Genomic DNA, 20991 nt, shown 5'->3' on the forward strand with positions numbered 1-20991 from the left:
AAGAGTGAGATGAATTTTAAAAAACAAACAAAAAAGCAACTCCAAGGATTCCTGGGCTCTAAAGTATGAAGTTATGCCATGCTTTTTGTACCATATTTACAATCGAACTACTCACACCCTCGGCCGTTTGATATTGGCTAATGTGGCAATCATTATCCAACGTCGGTCAAAGGTTACCGCCGTCCGGCACAACAACTCACATTTCATGTTGTTTAACTGCTCACAAAACAAGCACTTTTTTTTTTCTCGCGTTATATTTCCTGGTGTACGGTGGCACATAACTTTCTGCGTGTACTTAGCTCTGTCAGAGCCTTGCCAACTCCCCCACCCCGGCTTTGCAAATATGATAAGACCAGCCATGCAGGAGCTCTCGCAGCACAGCGGTAATGGTTAACCAGATAATTTCATATTTGGGCGGGAGTTGAAAACAGACTTGTCTTTCCCTTTTTCTTTTTCAAACGCCTGCCTTTGCAACGAGCTGCCGGTCCCGTCGTAGCGAGGACTTACCATGGAGGAGACATTACGGCAAGAGATTGAATATAAAAGCCAGAATGAAGAAGACCAAGGTATGGATTCAAACTTGGTTTAGAGTTGAGGTTCAAGAGCAACTTTCATGACGCCAAGGTGAAGAAGCATGAGACTTGCTCGCATTGTTTTTAGCCATTGTAATAGTCAAGGATGAGTTCAGTTTCCTTTTTAGATTTCTTACATGGGTACTGAAGAAATGTTACCTTTATTTAAAAAAAAAAAATGTACGAAGCCAACTGCAGTGCTACTTGGGTGTTGACCACCGTTCACCTTTAGTTTAAAATAACCGAAGAAGCCAACCGGAATTCTTCTTGGTTGTGGAAGACCAACTGGAATTCTTCACACTTGGTGAAGATATTTCACCTTGGATTCAAGTTGAACCATCATTTCGGAAACGAAAAATAATTTCAAGAAGAATCAGTGGCAACTGAAATTCTTCACTGGTTGCTGAAGAAAATTCGCCTTTAATCCAGCGGAACCAGATTTCTTTCGTGTTGTAGCCTCAACTTCTGAAATGTAAAACAACTTCAGCAAACCAATGAAAATGTTTTGTATTTTTTTTACGATCTGGACGATTACGTTTTGGACAGATCATTACGGTGCTTTCCCTAAAGCTACAAACATACCGTTTTAAATTCCACGCTTGACAATCCTCAACACTTGAGGGATTTAAGGTCCATTGATTTTATTAACCAGTTTGGTTTCTGTTGAACCTACTGGTTCCTTTATTCCCAGACTTTTTTTTTTTTTTTTTTTAGGTTGTTATTTACCCGGCAGAAGTCTTTCCCCTTCTTCCAGAGTGTCTGAGATCAAGGAACCGGGAAGTTCAATTATAAGTAAAAGCAAGAATGAACTTGACTCAAGTTTGGTTTCTGTGTTTTGAAAGGTGGCATCCGTGGCCGATTGAGGGACAGAGAACTTCTCAAGAGGAAAAGAGCCGAAGCGGAGGAGAAGGAGACTTACCAGTGGGTTTTGGGGTAAATTTGGAGAAAAGCAAGCATTGTATAATCCAATCATTGACATTTCTTGTCAGACGGTTGGCTCCTTTCATTGTTTTGACAAGTGAAATTTTGTCACGAGAGAGTTTGCACACGGCGCGTTTCTAAACAACAGGCTCGGTGAAAAAATGATCGCCACTTTAGATTAGCACCGCTCTGCTTCTACTGAATATGGGGCACGAGCGACTAGCAAAAGGTTGCTACCATCTGGTGCCCTCTATTGAGCCTGCACATCCAGGTCACGGGACTTTGCGCGAGTCGCTTTGCCAAAGACTTCAGAAGAGCTCTATCAACATCCACCATTGTTCAGACTAATCCCAATTGTTTGCGCTCTTTTTTTTCAGAGTGGAGAGCCTGGGGAAAAGACAGAAGGCTGACCAGAGGAGAGGCGCAAAACGGAGGGGGAGGCCCAAGAAGACGGATTGCACACCAGAAAGCTCTTTCACCCAGGAAGTCAAGGTTGCGGACCCCGAAGCTCCTGCCGTCGAGGTTCTTCCACAATCAGTGGCGGTGATACCAGCATTAGGATTAGACTCTCTACCGACTTTGGGCAGCGGGACTCTGGAACCAGTCTCAACATGGTTGCCAAACCCAGTTCTTACTCCAGATCCCAACGTAGCACTCGTTTCACCTCCAAGTCTTGTTCCGCCACCCATCAGAGTTCCTCCAGCTCCAAGTGAAGCTCTGTCCGCTGCTCCAGATGTTTTTCGGCCTTCCTCTGCAGCGTTTCCACCTGCGGCGCAAGATCTGGCAACCATTTCCGATCAAATTTCAGCTCCGGATCTTGCTCCGCCTCCCATCGCAGTTCTTCCAGATCTGTCCGCTGCTCCCGATCAGGCTTTAGCTCGAGGTTCAGATCTTATTCAGGCTCCCGGTCCTGTCCCAGATCTCCCGACGGCACCAACTACAGCTCAGTCGTCTTCTCCGGATTCAGATCTTTTTACGCCCCCCGCCACAGATCCTCCAGTTTCTGTCCAAGACCTGTCCACAGCACCGGGTCTTGTTCCAGTTTCGGCTCCGGATGTTGTTCTTGTTTCCGCTCTATCCCAAGCCCCTGTGTCGTCAGAAGTAGTCGGAGCTCCTGCCAGTGCCATTCAACGGGTGGAGACCCTGTCCACAGATTCTCAAGACAAGGAGAACATCGACCTGGTCCCCATTGAAGACTTGGGCCCAGACGAGCTAAAAAATGATGTACCTCCAACTCAGGACAAAAAAGCTGATGAAGGTGACGGAATTTGTGAAAGGGAAAATATAGGTGAAGACAGTTGAATCTAAATGTGTTGGAGCAACATATTATCTGTTTTCATTTTTCCCCAGATGTGAGCGAGATGCCGTCAAACAATGAGCCAGAATAAAATAAGATCTTGGCAATGCCATCATGCAATGCCATCATTGACCCCGCTGCCGTAAGACTACCTCCCAGGAAATTGATTCTGATTCTCTTTAGCCATTCTTCATACACTGACTCATAACATTGGGGGGGAGGGGGGAGTCCACCGGTGGGTTGTTTTATTATTCTGTGATTAGCTTCAGTATTATTTTAGCCCAAAATGCAGTCATGGATGTTGTGGCAGAAGAGACAACAAATTAATTTCTCCCCATAATTAAACCAATGACTTTCTCACCATTATTATTTTTAAAATTGGATGTGACTCAAGCAGCAATATCATTGTAAATGGGAGAATAATTTTGTTGACTCTGTAAAAACTGTTTCACCCAATAAAAAAAATATGCTCACGTTTGCAGTTATTGCTGTTCATTCTTACGTGGGCAAAAATAAATGTGTTAAGACTGATCTTCAACTCCCCATTTATCATCATGAATATGCAAAATTTGACAGATTAGAGCCCTTATAGACCACCTTATACTGTAGAACCTTTTCGTTATTTTATTTTCAATTTAACCATATTGTGCTGAGCCAGGACCGATATAATTAGTAATTTGAAGGTACATTTTTAATCTCTTTGCACGCACATGTGAACATATCCTTGTAACCATCTGATCTTAAAATTACAGTGCAGTGTGCACAAGATTACAGTGCATTTTTTGCCCTGAGATAAAAGATAACGCTGTGAAATAAGAGGAATGGAACGGCTGCCCTTTGCTGGTTAAAAAATGGAACTGCGTAACATGTGTGTTTGAAATTCTGTTTAATTGCAAAGGTTTAAGGACACGTGATATGTACTAGTTAAATAAAACTGTGAAAGATGCAAAATATATATATATATGTTCATAAATATTATCACAAAGCATCCAAACAATATATTATTGATAGACAGTACTTCACTTGTGGAAATAGATCCCGTCCGATCGATGGGTGGCAGTAGCGATCCATGATCCAGTTTACGTTGTCAGTATAAACCCAAGAGCAAGAGTGCTTGCAGCGTGTTTTAGCTAGCAGATACGGAGTGAAAATACAGTATAGCGATCATTTTCTCAATTTGACTTGTCCAAAATGGCTTCTACCAGTGACTGTTGCGGCGAACGTGTTGATAAATTGAAACAGCAGGTGTTCGTGATGCGAAAAGAAATCAAGAATCTCCGGTAGGCTCCTTTGAAACGCGATTAGAAGTCGTAAAAAGCATAGTGGTACTATGTGGAATAGTCATCTCATCATCCATGCAATCGTTTTATAAACCGCTGGTCATGTCATGAAATGTCTTTTGGGATTCCGTGGTTTGCATTACAATAAACGTGCATGTTTTTTTTCATTATCCACGAGCGGTTATGATACGGTATACACGCTTGTTTTCCTTCGCAACAAAATAAGTACCTGTATAGTCATGTCTATTAACTACGCCTGTCTAAGGTATTGATTTACAATAGGGCTCTGTGACAAATAATAACCATTGCCAATATAATACAATAATGCTCACTTTTGGTACATTGTACTGTAACGTAAATCTGCACTGCACTAGCAAAAAAAAAAAAAATGCACATGTAAAATTGCTTACTTTAGAAAAAAATATTTAAAATAAATAGACTAATTATTGTAAAACGTAAATGCGTAGAGAAAAAAAAATGTAAATGCTTGATGGACCGAATTAGTTTGTACGCCACTATATTAGTGATTCAAGATACATACTCTGCTACATTGTCTTAGTTACAGTCAGAACGGTTCTTCGTCCTAAAATCGAGGACACCTTATTCTCATAATTTGCCTTTCACCAACAGGCAGATGCTGAACAATGCAACCAGAGCTCATCGCAAACATATGCTTTCAATTGAGTCCGCTGTGTCCAAGGTTGGTGCCTGGGAGCAGAAGAAAAGCCAACCTCCACCGACGTCACCCCAGACAGCTCTTGAGCATGGTAATGATAGCAGCAGATTTTTGCAACACGAACAGTTTTTCATTGCAATTAACTGTGCCATTGCAGGAAAAATCCAAACGTTGCCGATTGGATACATTCATTCCTGTTTCACTGAGAAGAACGGGACTCCCAGACAGCCCACCATCTGTGGATCCTCGAGGGCGGAACTGCAACTGGAGCAGAGCGTCTTCAATAACCCTGAGCATGCCCTCGTAGGGCTAGAACAGTTTTCTCATATCTGGTAGGTCCTGCGGGGTTTTTTTTTTTTTAAAGAAGCTCCAACATTTTTGCAGCACTGCTGCATCTTGGAATTGTACCCAGAACTAAAAGTTCCCGAACCATTTAGTGTCAATATGACGACAGATACACTATGTACTTGATATTCCGTCAACCTTTAGTGCCTTTTATTTTCTGGAACCAAAGGTACCCAGAACCAAAAGCTGCCTAAAACATTTGATGGAAATGCGGCTACAAATGCAGTAGGTCCTTTAAGTTCTGTGAACCTTGTTGTTCCAGTAATTTCAGTAGCTACAGACACAATGGGTGCTTTTAGGTGCACCAGATTTTCCTTCGAACTTAAGTTGTATTTTTGGCTATATATTCAAAGGCGACATTAAGTTCTGGGAACCTTTTAAATACTGAAATTCAAAAAGCCCAGAACCAAACATTTTCGCCATACTGAGCAGCCAGGACAGAGCTGCTCCATTTTTCCACTCCTGTGAAGCTATCAAAGGAAGAAGCACCGGTGGAGTGAGTGCTTTGAAAGCTCACTGACCTGAAGTCTCATGAGATATTCTTCTTTCCATGACAGGGTTATCTTTCTCTTCCACAAAAACGGCCACTTGAGTCACAAAGCCAAAGTGAAGCCCCCGAGGCTGAACGGCAAGAGGGTCGGTCTGTACTCGACTCGCAGTCCGCACCGGCCCAACGCTTTGGGCCTGACTCTTGCAAAGCTGGACAAAATTGTTGGTGTGTATATCATTAAAGGCGACACACACACACACACACACACACACACACACGCACACACACACACACACACACACACACACACACACACACACACACATATTGTTGATTGCTGATTTAAATTGGCTCCACTATTTCATTCTGACCAGCCAAATTTCAGAATGGTTCACCCATGACCACATTTCCAGAAATACAGATTTACTTGGTTGTTCATCTTCACTCTTGTTTGGTGGGCAGTCACCCCAGATACCAAACTATTTGCTTACAAGCAATTAAAAAGCACGTTTTCCTTAATGAGTGGACAAATCCAGATATTGCGCATTGATATATCTCTGCTTCATTTCTAGGTGATACGCTACATCTGTCAGACATTGACATGATTGCCGGCACCCCTGTGCTGGATATTAAACCCTACATTCCGGACTATGACTCCCCCTGCAGTCGGAGGACCACACACTCGGAGCCTTGTCAGCCCAACACAGATCGCGCCCCTTTGTCACCTCGAGAACTGATTCAAGCGCAGTTGATAGAAAAAGGAGCAGGTCAATTTGATGATAGTCCAAATCCCGTGGAGCCTCTCGGCATGTTGGAGGAAGTGAAGGCCTACTTAAGTAAACGGGACCTCAGTCAGGTAAATTACGACTGTGCGCCTGGCTCTGAAGACCATCGGGGGTCTGAGCAGGATCGAAGGCCATGTTACACAGAGGAGGCCTACAGCACCATTGCTGGCTGGATCAGAGAGCCGCCAGTCGACAGCCTGGAGGTGCGCTTTACCCCAACCGCACAGAGGCAGTTGGCCGACTTCTTTCCCACCACGCAGACAGGTAATCATTTGAAGCCTGTTTACCGGATGAACCATATTTCTACCATGTGGTCTCCAAAGTGATCGATCTGGGTGGGTCAGTATGGAGGTTAAGTCAGATTATTGATGAATTTGTCTTTCACTTCGTTACAACTTTTACGGTATGAAAGGTGATCAGCCAAGCGCAAAAAAGACTAAGATCAGGCTCCACTGATCAGCAGCATAGTCGGCTGAACCGAAGAGTACCACACGAGGGAAACAGTTTTCAAAATGTTTTTCAGATAATGAAACAGGCGATGGGTTCTTATCCAAACTTTTCATGTGTTCCAGGTCCCTCTGATAGCGAACGTCCGAGGTTCAGGTTTCTGCGTAGTTCCGACGAGGCCGCCGCCGCCATCCGAGGGGTGCTCTCCGCAGACCCGAGGTCGGTCTACCGGAGAACTCGATGCAAAGACAAGCTTTTCTTCTTCACCCTGGACACTGCAGACATAACCTGCTGGTTTGGACCAGGCTTTGCAGAAGTGCTGCAAATTCAACCTGTTCAATGCCCCGTTGACTCAAAGTAGAATGAGCTCCCTTATGGCTGCTATTTTGTTTTGATCTTGCATTCTTAACAAATAATGTGAAAAAAAAAAAGTTTTTGCTTCTACAAAGGAATCAAGTGTGCATATTAAAGACGTTCTGCAATCGTATGTTTTCAACTTGTCATACTGTATACTGTATCTCATGACCTCTTAATGTGGAAGAAGTCCTTTACTCTGTCTATGAAAAAAAAAGAAAAACCTTCTATGATGATTGACTGTGTATTTACCGAGTGCTATATTAATGAATATGATAATAATAATCTATCATAAGTAATAATAAAATAACCATATCTTGCTCATGGATGACATGCTAAAATTCATCTAAAAGTGACATAAATAAATGTGAAGGAATGTAATTAATACGAAAATAAAATAAGACACGAAAGACAAGCCATTTAAAAAACTCTCAGGACGTATACGTATTTTTAAAAAGATTATGAATGGATAAATAATGGAAAAAGATTATGGCTTTGGCGTCAACAGTCCTGGTTCGATTGGCGCAGTTTCGTTCCGTCCTGTAGGTGGCAGCAATATAAAACTGAGTCCAAACGCATGCTTATTCGAAACATCATGACGAGGAAGAAAAAAATTGACCAATAGCAAAGCGGCTATTTCTGTTTTGAACGAAACGCGCTTGTTGACGGTTTCACGGAAGGTTTGACACATTTTCTCTACACATTTTAATTAATGTCGTGAGACACTACTGAGCCAGAAAGTTTTGAACATTTATGCACTTGCTAAAAGAACACAGCCAACTCATTCCGGCGCGACTATTCGGTTTCGCATTTGTTTGTATTCACTTCGAGGAAGCAGTGTCCCTACTTGCTCATACGAACCGTTTTGCAGCACGCCGAAGATGTCAAGTCGAAGTGTGGAAGGCTCGGTAAGAATTGAAATATTTTTGGGGGCATAGTTTTAGAAAATTCCAGCTTTGAAGTGCTGTAGTTTATATTTTGATTCGAATGCTTGTTTAGCCTTCCAGGAGATATGAGGAGCGCCCTCCGTTGAGAAGTTTAGAGAATGAAAAGCAGCATCTGTCTACTCCACCGAGACGCAAGTCCAAATCACTGATGAAGGTACCATGTTTACGTTTAAAGAATACGAAAACATTTTATACTTCTCTAATTATAAATAGCAGTACATTATACTGAAAAATACGTTGATTATTAATTACAGGATGAAATGTTTTTGTATTTACTGTACCAGTAGAAAATCTAAAAAGTAATTGCTTTAAAATGATATAACACCGTAAAAAAAAAAAAAAATATATATATATATATATATATATATGAAAATGATGGTGGGGTTTTTTTTCCACCCAAAAATAAAATAGAAGTCATATTAAACAATTATTTCGATGGATATATGTTGAAAATGGGCAGTGGTGAAGGAAATAATATAGTATAAAAACAGGAAAATGTATCATACACTTTATACACACACACACACACACACACACACACACACACACACACACACACACACACACACACACACACAGAGGGCTGAAGCCTCATAAGTCACAATTTGGTAAATGGAATCATTTTCAAAAATTTATGCTAGCTACTAGTCATGTGGGTGTTATTTTACTATACTTTTTTAAAATATAAATTATTGACCAATCTAAATCAGTGAAAATGGCTTTCTCTCCATGATGATGCAATGTTGGTGATTGTACAAACATGCCATTTTGGGGTCTGCTGAAACTACACTATTTTGGAGATACAAGGTTTCAGACCAGTGCCAACAATATTTATATATGGAGAATATTTAGTTTTGCACTGGGAAAAAAAGATTTAAAAATACAACTATTTGTGTTATTTTTATGTTTCTGCTTCTCTAACGCACTCATTGTAACCAACAGGCGGATGTTTGTCTCGGCTTGTGCTCTCCTCCACCAGCCAATGTGACACAAACCATCAAAATGGGCACTTTTGGACCCGTCGATCTCACATTTCAATCCTTCATCTGCTCCGGTGGCGAAGTGATGATTTCAGAAGAGCCTTCACTGTGCACAGAAGACCACATTTTCTTGCCTCAAGACCAAACTGTTGGTGGCACTTGTGAAAAAGATGATATGGGGACCAGTGAAACCTGCAGCATACACATGGAACATCCTTACTGCCACCCTGAGCGAACGGATCCTGCTGTGGTTGAAATCATTCCAGCCAACACAGAGTCTGACAGCAGTGAGCTGAAAGTTTCGGCTGGCTCCAGGCAACCAGGTGAAACCGTTCCTCTTGTAATGGACGGTGAGCATGTGGATAATCCCAACGACTGTCAACGTGAAGGCGCTCTGAGCGCAATCTGCGATGTGACATTCAAGTCATTCACCTGCGCTGGGGTTGAGGTGGAAATTCCCAACGTCACTAAAGTGGTAGATGAGACAGTTCCTCTTCCAGCAGAGCAAACGGTCACCAGTCATTCGGAGCTGAGCTTTTTACCTGCTGATGTGCATCTCTGCAGCGAACACTTTGACCACCCGTACTTCCGTTTTGAGACCAATGTGGACACCTTTGGACAAGAGGCTGCCTTGTTGAGCGCTTTTGTCGCTGTTCCGGGGGAACAGGCTGAAAACTCCCAGCTCCTCCATAATGAGTCTCTCATAGTGAATCACGTTCAGAGCAGCCAAAATGACGACAAGGCGGTTACTCTTACACCAGCATCGGACAAGACTCTCACTCACCATTCAGTTTCTTTAAAAGTCCAAGATGGATTTGATGATGAAATTCCCCCGGTCACCGAAATGTTTAACGAGACGTTTCCTCTTCCAGAGGAGCAAATTGCAAGCGGTCAATCCCAGCCACAAATTTTACCTGCTGAGGTGAAGGAATGTGGTGATCTTTTAAACTGTCATTTTGAGAAGAATCTTCTAGATCCTCACATTGAGACCAAAACGGAAAATTGCGGGCAAGTTGCCGGTGTTCCAGAGGAACAAACTAGTCACTCAGAGTTCCTGACCAAGAACCAAACTCTCACAATGGATCCCATTCAAGTGAACCCAAATGATGATGTTTTAGGGACTTCGACACCATCATCGGAAAAGACGTTGGCGCCCGAGTCAGTTTATTTAAAAATCCGCGTGACACCAGAGAGGGTTGACGATGGCAAGATGGTCCCCGAGGGGCAGCTGAATCTGGACTTCAGCCAGTCCAGCGAGGCCAAGGACAGCGCACTGGGTTTGTCTGAAAACAGACCGCATGTCCCATCACCTGTGGGTGAACCTCTAACGGAGACCTTGCCCACTGTTTTAAAAGTGCTCTCAGAGCGGCCGTCTGTCGTGTCGGCTCTTCAGCTCATCAGTCCGATTCGAAGGGCGTCGCTCACCCTCGCGAGGGCTTGCAGGAATCCCGCTGACCACTGCGAGAAGAATCCGCTTTCACCGGACGGTTCCGAGATGGCCGCTTTGTGGACGGACCACTTGGAGAGCCCGCTGCCTCATCCCCTCTTCAACTCCACCACTCTGTGCAACAAGCTCCAGCCGGAGGGTCCGCAGCCAGAGGATTTGGGGAAGAAGAATCACGGGTCGGCGCTTCCCGACGGGCCTTTGATTCCGGATGGTCCGCTCCAGCAGCAGCTACGGCAAATGGCGGAGTTTCTCCTGCTGGCGTCGGGAAAGATTGATTTTGCCGCACCTCCCGCAAAGTCTTGTGGCGTCGGGGTGGGCATCACCCCTGTAAAAATGTTGGATCGGAGCCTCAATACGTCAGGAGAGTTTGAGAGAAAGTCTGATTTGTCCAACGCGGATGCCTGCACGCTTACGGATCCTCTTCCTCTCATGTGGAAGTAAGTGATGGAAATTCTTAAATTTTTGAACAAACGTTATCGATTTGAATCGCCCTTCATCACAAGAGAGCCTCAAAGTCAACAAATATCAGTGACATCCCCTGATCTAAACCCCCGACAAATTTTTTTTAAATTGAATTTTCTATTTTCCTTTTAAAATAAGATCTTTTCAAATGAAGACGATTACAACAATTACAATTTCGACTGTGTGAGAAAAAAATATTCCAAGGAAAGAATTCTTGGAAAATATTGCATCGGGCTGCACGATGATTTTCTGTCCAAAATGCAAATCACAATTATTTTAAACAATATTGTAATTATTCCTGATGTTTAGGGGGGTGGGGTCTTCATTTTTTCCGGCCCTACTTGTGAACAAATATGTAAACAGCTTTCAATGCAAAATGAAACTTCAAATCCAGTCGATTATCATATCTTGATTAAATGAGAATCGTAATAATAAGCACAAACTCGAATTTATCATGGGCTAAATGAGTTCAAATGCTATTTTCTTGTTTGAAGTCACTTGCCCTGTACTTGAAACAGACAAAGGATGCTGATCAGGGTTAAAATTCAATCAGTTGTGCAGCTCTTATATGACAACAATAAAATAGATTTTTTAAAAAAAGAAAACAAGTCACAACAATAGTAAACAAACTTATGTGGAGAATTGAACGCGATCCCCCAGCTCCAACTGGTTTTCCCCCGTTTGTGTGCCTGGGCAGCTGTCCTGCAGGAAGCTTGGACAGCGTGCCAAGAGAGGAGCTCGAGCAGAGGCTGACATCCAGCACGGTCATGGTGGAGGCCTTGGTGCAGCAGCTGGCCGTGGCCCGGGCGCTGTGCGCCCCCTCTGCAGGCCCGCCGCCGTCCCAGCTGCGGAACAAGCTGGTGCAGACCGACCACACGGAGCTCAGCCAGGTGACTGACCTGACGTGAGAGTCTAGAAATTACAAGTCAAATCATTATTTCACCCTTTTTTTTTTTTTTTTTTGGTGCGTATTTATCACTAAGACGACAATGTATAGGGACTTGTATATGGCGGCGTTGGACAGGATTGGCAACTTGGAGGAAGATGGAAGATCTGTGCAGGAACTCATCCGGTATATGCAGGAAATGCGCGTCACCATGGTGAGCTCCCCCGTGTTTGTCCGTTACAAAAGATGTCGGAGGGAGATAATAACAGCCACGCAATGGACACTTGTCATGTTCACCCTCATTCCTTTTGCGCTTTGAGTTTCCCCATTATGCTAGCAACCTGCTCATCCGTTTTTTTTTTTTTTCCTTGTCTGATATCCTGGACTTAAAAAAAACTCCCCTTTTCCCAACAGGCATCTTTGACGGGCGACACCGATGCAGCGCTCTCTGACATGAAGCAAACGGAGGCGCTTGTTCGAGAGGATCATCGAAGACTGGCTTCTCATGTAAATATCACCCAATATATTGATGTTCAAAGAGAAAGTCACATTTTTAGATCATCAAATGTTAAATTTTTAGGGAATTAAAAAAAAAAAATTAGGAAATAAAATGTCTGTTTTCAAGAAAAAGGTCAAATTATAAATTCTTAAAAAGGTTATGATTGAGGGGAAACCAATTTGACAGAAAAAAAGTGCACATTAAAACAAGTTGTATAGTTTTGAGAAAGAAATTGGAATATTTCATGAAGTTTTTTTTTTTCCAAGAAATACAGCTGGTATGTATCTCACTGAGTGGCGAATGCCTGCAAACATAGGAAAGGTTGGGTTTTCCTCAGGATTTGTAAAAAGTTGCAAAGATGTTTGCAGGTGGTTTTTATTTAGCGCAAACAGTGTTTCGTGTAAAAAAAAAAAAAAAAAAAAAAACAATTTTGAACAAAATTTTGCAAACATTTGCTGCTCAGTGAGATACCAGTTGTGATATTGTGACAGTTGTATTTTATTTGAAAATGTGTATTTTTTCTTGGGGGGGGATTTAACTCGTATTGATATTTTTTTTCAAGAAGTAGAAATGCTTGAATTTTTTTTTAATAAAATACAACTCTCGTATATAATACATTATATTTGGTTTGATAAATCATAATGTTCAAATAAATGTTTGTCATCTTTCAAGAAAGATTTTTTTCATGCAAAATTTAGGTTGGGATTTGAGAAAAAAAAAGTATATATACTGTATACATAAATATTTTTTTTTAAATATACAAAGTATTTCTAGAAAATACATCTAAATTATTCGTGAATAGGACACAATACTAGAAAAAAAAATTAAAACAATTTATCCATCGGTTTGTGCAAGTCAACACACATTCCAGGAAATGGACGGATGGAAATTTACACATCACCGCCGACAACGTATAACACTGTATGTGCCTTGTCAAACTCCACTTCATGTATGTTCTCCTTATAGTTCGGCGAGATGAAGTTGTTGTATACGAAGTTCAAGGAAATGCAGACACGAATGACGGAGAAGGTTGACGAAGCATTCCGGCAAAGAGACGAGATGAAGACTCGGATGGAAGACGCCCAGACGTCCAAGGAAGCTGTAAGCATGAAAGCGACCGTCGTCTTAATGCTCGCTCGTGATTGAAGAGGCGGCCATTCGACTTTTTTTTTTGTCCGCGTGCAGGCCTTCAGTACCGTGGAGCAGGTGAGGACTCGCTGCGCCGGCGAAATGGCGGCACTGCGGAGGAGCGTCGGCTCTCAGCAAGAACTCTTGGCTGCGCTCAATGTTACCTTCCCACAGCTGGTGAAAAAAAACCCAAAAAAAACTGTACATTGACCAACATCCTCTCTGAAGATGTCCCTTTACAATCCTGTGTATCTTCTACACCAGGTTGCACTGAACAAGACCAACAGTGAAACCTTGAGCTCTGCTTCGAATCTTCTGTGCCAAACCATGCAGGATCACTCCAGTTTGACTAACGAAGTGGGTTGAATGAATACATTTGAGCAAATTTGTACCGCATTGCATTAGCTCGCTTGCTGTCGTATAACCCCCACCCTACATTGTACTTCAATGCTTGAAAGTTTGAATTAGACACCTGTAAAATACACACGAGGATCTCAACCGGTGGGTCATGGCCAGCTTCTCAAACAGAAAAAACGTTTCATGTGCGTCTTTTTCAATTTGTGCAGTTTTTGTCGTGAATTTCACTTTCATTTAAAAAAAAGAGCATCTACTATGCAAATGTTTTTAGACGTGATTTTTTTCAGTCAAACAAGTGCGACATTAAAAAAAAAAAAAAAAAAAGTGGAGCGACTGAAGACAATTTGAATTTTGACAGATCAAGCGAAACTGAGAAAAGTAAAAAATAAAGAACAAATCCCCGATTGGCCAATAGGAGATCACAGTGCTTGAAGGGAAGAATTGTGCTTCTAAAGATCTGTGATTTTTTTTATTTTTATTTTATTTTTTTGTCTGATGGATCCCGTCACCAGCTGATGGATGCCCTTCCCTATTAACAGTTTGGCGCCTCGCTAACAGGAGGAACAGCAGCTGTATCGGTCACGTGGCTTTTTCTTAATGTGCTACACGAGGGGCACATGCGCCGAGGCAACTGTGGGGTCACTTGGGGTCACTACTGACTCTCTCCTTAGTTGATTGTTGTTGTTGTTGCAGTTGTCCCTCGTCAGGAGCCTGGTGCTTCGGACCGCTCCCTTGCTGGTGAGGCTGAACGAGAAGGCGGCGGCTGCTCTGAGAGAAAGAGACGAGCACATGTCCGCACGGGACCAAGCTCAAGAGGAAAAAGAGCAGGTCACTACAGCATAAGCAAAGAAAAATCAATTTTTATTTATTTTTTCTCTTGATATGAAGCAAGCTTTGAAACCCTCCCAGCATTAATTCAAATCAACTGAAGTAATAGAAAATGAAATAAGCATTTTTTTAAATTACGGATCATATGAAAATAAGTTGCTACGCCTGAGAATTCACTTTTTTTTTTTAAATCGTCCCGCCAAATGTGAATAAATCAATTACAGTCATCACTCAGTCCTGTGCTGATGTGATGTTTTCTGATTATTATTATTATTTTTTCCCCGTACAGCTGCAAGAGGAGTTGAGAAAAGCCACGTTCAGTCTCCAAACTGCCGAAGAACAAATTGGTGATTTAAGTCTGCAGGTTAACATTTTGACCTCAGGTAAAACGAAAAAAAAAAAAAACACAATCGAAGCTGCGGTGTAATGCGTGCAGCTGCCAGTTGAAACTTTTTTTTTTTTAACCCTCCCAGAGATGAGCGTGCTACGTCAGAAGCTAAAGGAGGGTGAGGAGCAGCGGGCCCAGCTGGAGAGGACCATGACGGAAATGTCAGCCACCGTATCCTCCACGACGGCAGCCCACACCTTCCTGGAGCACACCCTGGCCGAGGAGACGTCCAGGTAATGCCCCACAGCGACTCCTCGATGAATTACAGAATAAAGACTCACTCCAAATGTTGTTCTTGCAGGTTGCAGCAGGCACAGAGAGACGCCAGCATGGCCGAGGAAAGAGCAGACAAGTGAGTTCGGCCTCTTTGGTGAAATCCGGAGAGTCTTTCGAGTTCTCGTTGCGACGCCTGCAATTTGTTGCGCCCAGTTTGGCGTCGTCGCTCGGCCAGGCGGAGGAGTGGGCGGACGAGCTCAGTCGTGATTTGGCCGAGAAAGAGGAGGACCTAAGGCGGTTGCGGGAGCTCTCGCAGTCGCAGAGCTCGCAGATCCAGCAACTGAGGGGCGTCTGCGCGCAGCTCGGCGCCGCGGCGGAGATGAACGAGGTGGGCTGAAGTCGCTTGAGTCACCGTCGATGGAGAAAATACCACTTGCTGGATGAAAGGGATTGAAAAACATAACGGGCCTCATGCATGTCGACATTTTTCCCCACCCCGGCTTATGTATGTGTGACGTTGGGTGTATGACGTCGGTCACTGTGCATTGTGCCCCGTTTGGGTTCCAGTTCCTGCAGGCGGAGAACGAGGTGGCTCGAGAGCAACTCGCCGAAAGCGAGGACATGCTCAGGGTTCTCCACGAGAGGAACATCCAGTGTGAAGACCTGAAAGCAGATCTCTCTCAATTGGAGTGAGTCTTCCGTTTGCGCCACACTCGCGAAGAGAGGGGACGGATCAAAGTCGTTCAGTCCCGGTCGTAAATTATGCAGTGGCACGGTATGACATTTGCGGTGCGCCCCCGACTTGACGGTGTGCGCGTTTGCAGGCGAGAGAGGAAGAGCGTGCAGGAGGAGCTGGAGGCCACCCGGGTGAAAGCCCGCACGTCCCAGCGGAAGCGGTCCGAGGAGCTCGCTCAGGCCGTCACGGAAATTACCTTGCTGCACCACACGCTGCGGGTGGTGACCAACAAGCTGCACGATGTACTCGGCGGCGAGGTAAAGAGACATTAGCATGGCGAAGCACATTCGAGTTTGCGGCTTCCTCGTGGTCGTGACAGTAACAATTCGTGCGCTTTTTTTTTTTTTTTCTTTTCCCCCCCAGAAGCCAGAACCAAATAACTCGCAACCAGCGCTCAAAGTGGAGCAGCAGCAACCGTCCAGCTCTTTTGTAGATTGCGTCACGGTCGCACTAACTGCTGAGAAGAATGATGATGAAGAGGAAGAAACTAAGACAACAGACGGTAACTTTAATCATCGCTGCTCAAAGGGGTGTCGAACATTACCAGTCAGATTCAGTAGGAAATGAACCTGGGGAATTTTGGAAAGATACGCATCAATTTTTGAAGAGACAAATCTTGGGACAAAAACAGCCCGATTGTCTTGGCGTGTGCCCGACCCCAAGTTGACGTTTTGTCTCTCCAGTGTCCACGGACTCGCCAAGGGAGAGCATATTCAGCGAGAACAGTGCCTTCACACGCCTGCCTGTCACCCCGAAAAAAAAGAACCCCGTGGCGCGGGAGTTTGATGAAGACGAAAAGGAGGAGCAGAGCGGCGTGCCAGAAGTGCTGGCCCACCTGAGCGACACGGTCACAGAGCTCGTCGGCGCCCTCGAGTCCGTGCAGCGACAGAAAGACGCTCGGGCGGAGGAGCTGCAACACGCCGCGTAAGTAGACAAAGTAGTCATTTCATTGCTCTTTGCCAAATATTTTTATTGGAATGAGTGTACAGTCAGTCATCCCTCGGTTTTCGAACATCTCTGTTCTCGACCAAATCGGTTTTCGACCAGAAAATTCGAGATTTTTACGCCTCGGATTACGACCGAAATCGGTTTTCAACCAAACTAAGCGAATCCGAATACGCCACTCGACTCCTCTCGGCTTCCTTACACGAGGAAGTGACGCTTCCTCATGTAGCGTTCATTGTGAGCAGATTATATTGGGAAACTTGGTTTCGGATTTCGAACAAATCAATTTTCGAACAGCCTTCTGGAACGGATTATGGTCGAAAACCGACGTATGACTGTATCTCACTTTTGAAGGTTCTGAACGTTACGGCTTGCGATCTTTTAGCGGTTTGAAATGGCGTCACTTCAGTTTCCAAACGAAGATACCAACTTTTTGATTTCAAAAAGAAAACGAAAATTGACATTATGTATTCTATTTTTATTTCATTGCGTAGATTGTTCCAGAGCACCATAGTTGACGATGCACTTTCAGCCAAGGGTACAAACAGTCAATCACACAAATACAAAATGAAAACACTTGCAAGTAGCATGGGGGCAACAAATATAACCATGGCCGCCCCACATAAAGGCACAAGCTACAGACCAATGTTACTACAGCGTGTATCCACGTTACTTTTGGCTTACAATTTAAAAGGAAAAAAAAAATTCATTTCTGTACATTACAATAAAGGGCTATTAGTATTTATCAAAAGCATGTACCATTAAAAAAAAAAAAAAATCATGTTGGCACATCAATTCATTTCACGTGTCAAACATTGAATTTGTTAAGAGCTTTGTCTCGCAACGAATTGTACGCGCGTGTATTTAAGTGCTCGTCTTCCTTCCAGCTGCAGCCTGGAAATGGCGCTGCAGGACACAAACAGCAAGCACAGGGCGGAGGTGTCCGAGCTGAAGCATCAGCTGAGCTGCCTGCGTCGGCAGGCCGAGCGCCGAGAGCAGGCACTGCAGCAGCAAGCTCAGGTTGGAGGCGCCGGCCCCTCATTTCCGCATGGCGTTCGGAAAGCGTTCGCCGTGCCTCGAAATCACCGTTGACAGGCCTGCGGTGCCGAATGCGACGACGGAATTCTTTCTCTCCCCATGACAGGATTCGAAGATGATAACCAAGCTCATGAATGATGTCACCGAGGCCCAGGAGCTGATGCTCAAACACAGAATTGAATATAATGTAAGAACCCTAATCTATCCCTCATCGAGTCATGTTTCAAGCGTAATAAACTTTTCTTTCACCCCCACTAACAGGAGTTGCGTAAGGAGACGACGGAGCTGTGTCGCTCACTCCAGCAGAGTGAAACGGAAATTCAAATCCTGCGCGCCGAGCTCAGGAAAGCCGGCACGCAGACGACCGGCGAGGTTGATGAAAAGGAAGAGAAACTCCTTTTGTTAAAAGAGGTACAGTGTGGCCATGCTGGCTTGGTGATTCCCTTACAGGTTGCCACGGCAGCCTGTTGGGCTGCAAGATATCATCAGGGGTGCCCTGTGGGCGGGAAAAAATGCAATTCCACTTTAGCTAGCCTGCTACGCCTACATCCCTCCCCAAAAATCGCATATTCAGCTCATCATATTTAAGAGCAGAGTTGGGTTTTTTTTTTCACTTGCATTTTTTTTTCTTTTCCATCCATCCATCGATGCATCCATTTTTCTAATCCGCTTTATCCTCACAATAGTCGGGGCCGTTCTGGAGCCTATCCCAGCTGTCTTCAGGCAGTAGGCGGGATACACCCTGAACCGGTCACCTGCCAATCGCAGGGCACACAGAGACGGACAACCATCCGTGCTCACGCTCACACCTAAGGACAATTTAGAGTGTTCAATCAGCCTGCTACGCATGTTTTTGGAATGTGGGAGGAAAGCGGAGTGCGCAGAGAAAAGGCCTGGGGAGGACATGCAAACTGCACTCAAGGAGGCCGGAGCTGGAATTGAACCTGGTACCTCTGCACAGTGAGGTCGACGTGATAACCACTGGGCCGCCCTATTATTTCTATTATTATTATTCTTAATTTTATTTTATTATTTTAATTATCATTCAAATTAAGCTGGGTGTTCCCTGTGGTGAGTTCTGCACATTTTTTACATGACAGGGACTTTAAATATTCGTCCATTAGATGGCAGAAGTGAGAATAAAGCTTGGTGTCCAGTCCACCTGTCGCCATTCATCCAGCAGAAAAAGTCCCGGCTTCTTGCGAGTGGATCAGCTGTGTGTTCAATTAAGCAGGCCCAAATTTCACACGGAATAAGTCCATTTGTGAGGAAAAAAAAAGAAAAATTCTTAGGGTGCCAGTTAAGGTCACAAGCAACGCAGCTTGAGGAGATTTCATGTGTTACGGTCGGATGAAAACAACTGGCGCTGAGAAAATGTCATTTTCTCCTGTCTCACTTATCGACTCATTTTCACGCAATCATCTGTGCCTGTACCTGTCTCCTTCCTGTCCTATCCACAGGTGGAGCGACTGAAGACGAGCCTTCAGGAAACGGAGCAGACCAGAGGCAAATTGCTCGAACGGGCAAAGCGACATGTAAGTGCACGACACACGCACACGCACATGTCAAACCGTGCACCTGACACAAAATGCGCGCTCGCCATTCATCCGCCGAGAGGATTTTCTTCGTGCTCACCGTGTGTCTCGGCCTCGCTGCAGCAACAAATCCAGCAAATCAACCAGCAGAAATGCGAGAACGAGGTGCGGATGTTGAACAACATGATGAATAAAGTCCGGGAGGTATGTGGCCCTTCCTCCTCGCCTCGTTGTTTGTCGCAAACTTTTATTTGATCTTTTTTTTTGTCCTTTTCCTTGTAGACGTTGCTGTCGTTGCCCGAGGTGGTGAAGAATTGTGAGCAGCTACAGCAGCTTTTAGAATATTTAGGCTGACATTTTTTTTTTTGTCTATGTTCATGAAGTATAGTATATGTACATGCGCTGCCTTTTCTGTCCCCTTCAATGTTTTGAAATGTTCACTTTGTTTCACACACTTTTTATGCACTGTTATTGGTAAATAAATATAGAAACTAAAACATGGCATCATCCATAAGGCGTATTTCGTTGTTCCGGTGTATTCAACACAGGTTTATTTGAGTTTAGTTAGACAAACAAAATCTGAAAAAGCAAAAAAATGATTCGCATTTTAGATTGAGGTCGCATTTATTTTGTATCAACCCCGCATTTAAAATTATTAGAAAGTGGCAGTGCTAGTTTTCATTCCCGTTTTTACATTTTGAATTTTGAAAAAAAAGTTTTTTTAAATGCTTGAAGTCATATGGGTATTTGTCAACCAATTTTTATTTTTTCTACTTTTGAAGATTATATGACATCACTTCTGGCACAATTCGACTACACGTGGTGTCCAAATTTACATCAAGCTTGTCCTTTGCTTCGGTTAATGCGGGCCACTGAGGCTCCATGGGGCGGAGCCTTTGGATTCATCGAAGGACCCAGCCTGCAAATTGTCTTTCTAGAATTTGGAAACCGCGTGCGGTCGAGTTGCGCCGGATATAACATCACGCAGCCTTCAGAGGACGCAACCTGTCCCTGTGAATTCGGACACAATTATTTTGCGGGCCCCTGAGGGTCTGGGGGAGGAGGGGCACAGTTTGAGAACCATGGAGCAATATATTTCGTGCATTTGTCAGTCCCACCACATTTTTAAAATGTAAGATTCCATTGCATTCCACTCTTGGAAAAAAAAATCACAATTCAGCCCCCGTCTGTCACTGCGGCTTCTTTCCCAGGCACGTAATCAAGAGTGTCACGCTAACGAAGTGCTTCTCTTTCAGGTCTCATCTTGTCTGAAGTGAGACACAGTGACTGCACTGGGCTGAACTACCACATTAGAAATGTGGTTGCATTGCTTGAGCAGATTAGCCTTAAGTGTTGAGGCAGTTGCGAAAGCCTGGCTCCAGACGCCTCTTCAAAAGCGGCTGGGCTGAAACGGCACAGAAAGAAAGAATTG

General features: G+C 44.0%; 4 protein-coding genes across 5 annotated transcripts in view; all 4 read left to right on the forward strand.

Moving 5' to 3' along the window:
* coro2aa (coronin 2Aa) overlaps positions 1 to 5112 on the forward strand; it is a 44580-nt gene extending 39468 nt beyond the window's left edge. The window contains exon 13 of the mRNA XM_019862094.1: positions 5096 to 5112. The gene's annotated coding sequence lies outside the window, so the exon portion shown is untranslated. The remainder of the gene's footprint in view (positions 1 to 5095) is intronic.
* hemgn (hemogen) lies at positions 253 to 3319 on the forward strand. Of its 2 annotated transcripts, none has more exons than XM_019862098.1 (4): positions 253 to 566; positions 1415 to 1505; positions 1871 to 2751; positions 2844 to 3319. In XM_019862098.1, exons 1-4 carry the CDS (start codon positions 509 to 511, stop codon positions 2879 to 2881), a joined length of 1068 nt encoding a protein of 355 aa, XP_019717657.1. In that variant the 5' UTR covers positions 253 to 508; the 3' UTR covers positions 2882 to 3319. The 2 variants fall into 2 exon arrangements, with proteins under 2 accessions (XP_019717657.1, XP_019717658.1); XM_019862099.1 differs by having other exon boundaries at positions 255 to 566; positions 1415 to 1493.
* Positions 3838 to 7265, forward strand: trmo (tRNA methyltransferase O). Its single transcript, XM_019862097.1, has 6 exons — positions 3838 to 4070; positions 4701 to 4837; positions 4904 to 5078; positions 5649 to 5806; positions 6154 to 6630; positions 6939 to 7265. Exons 1-6 carry the CDS (start codon positions 3982 to 3984, stop codon positions 7172 to 7174), a joined length of 1272 nt encoding a protein of 423 aa, XP_019717656.1. The 5' UTR covers positions 3838 to 3981; the 3' UTR covers positions 7175 to 7265.
* Positions 7266 to 7779: 514 nt separating this feature from the next.
* Positions 7780 to 20252, forward strand: spag5 (sperm associated antigen 5). Its single transcript, XM_019862620.1, has 24 exons — positions 7780 to 8075; positions 8167 to 8268; positions 9057 to 10978; positions 11701 to 11893; positions 11987 to 12103; positions 12304 to 12396; positions 13355 to 13489; positions 13574 to 13693; positions 13781 to 13873; positions 14567 to 14701; positions 14991 to 15084; positions 15175 to 15322; positions 15391 to 15441; positions 15519 to 15693; positions 15873 to 15994; positions 16130 to 16298; positions 16405 to 16543; positions 16725 to 16965; positions 17874 to 18006; positions 18131 to 18211; positions 18286 to 18435; positions 19485 to 19559; positions 19683 to 19763; positions 19842 to 20252. Exons 1-24 carry the CDS (start codon positions 8049 to 8051, stop codon positions 19911 to 19913), a joined length of 4668 nt encoding a protein of 1555 aa, XP_019718179.1. The 5' UTR covers positions 7780 to 8048; the 3' UTR covers positions 19914 to 20252.
* The last annotated feature ends 739 nt before the right edge of the window (positions 20253 to 20991 follow it).

The sequence above is a fragment of the Hippocampus comes genome, unplaced genomic scaffold (assembly GCF_001891065.2).
Source record: "Hippocampus comes isolate QL1 unplaced genomic scaffold, H_comes_QL1_v1.1 scaffold7, whole genome shotgun sequence".
Lineage (NCBI taxonomy): Eukaryota > Metazoa > Chordata > Actinopteri > Syngnathiformes > Syngnathidae > Hippocampus > Hippocampus comes.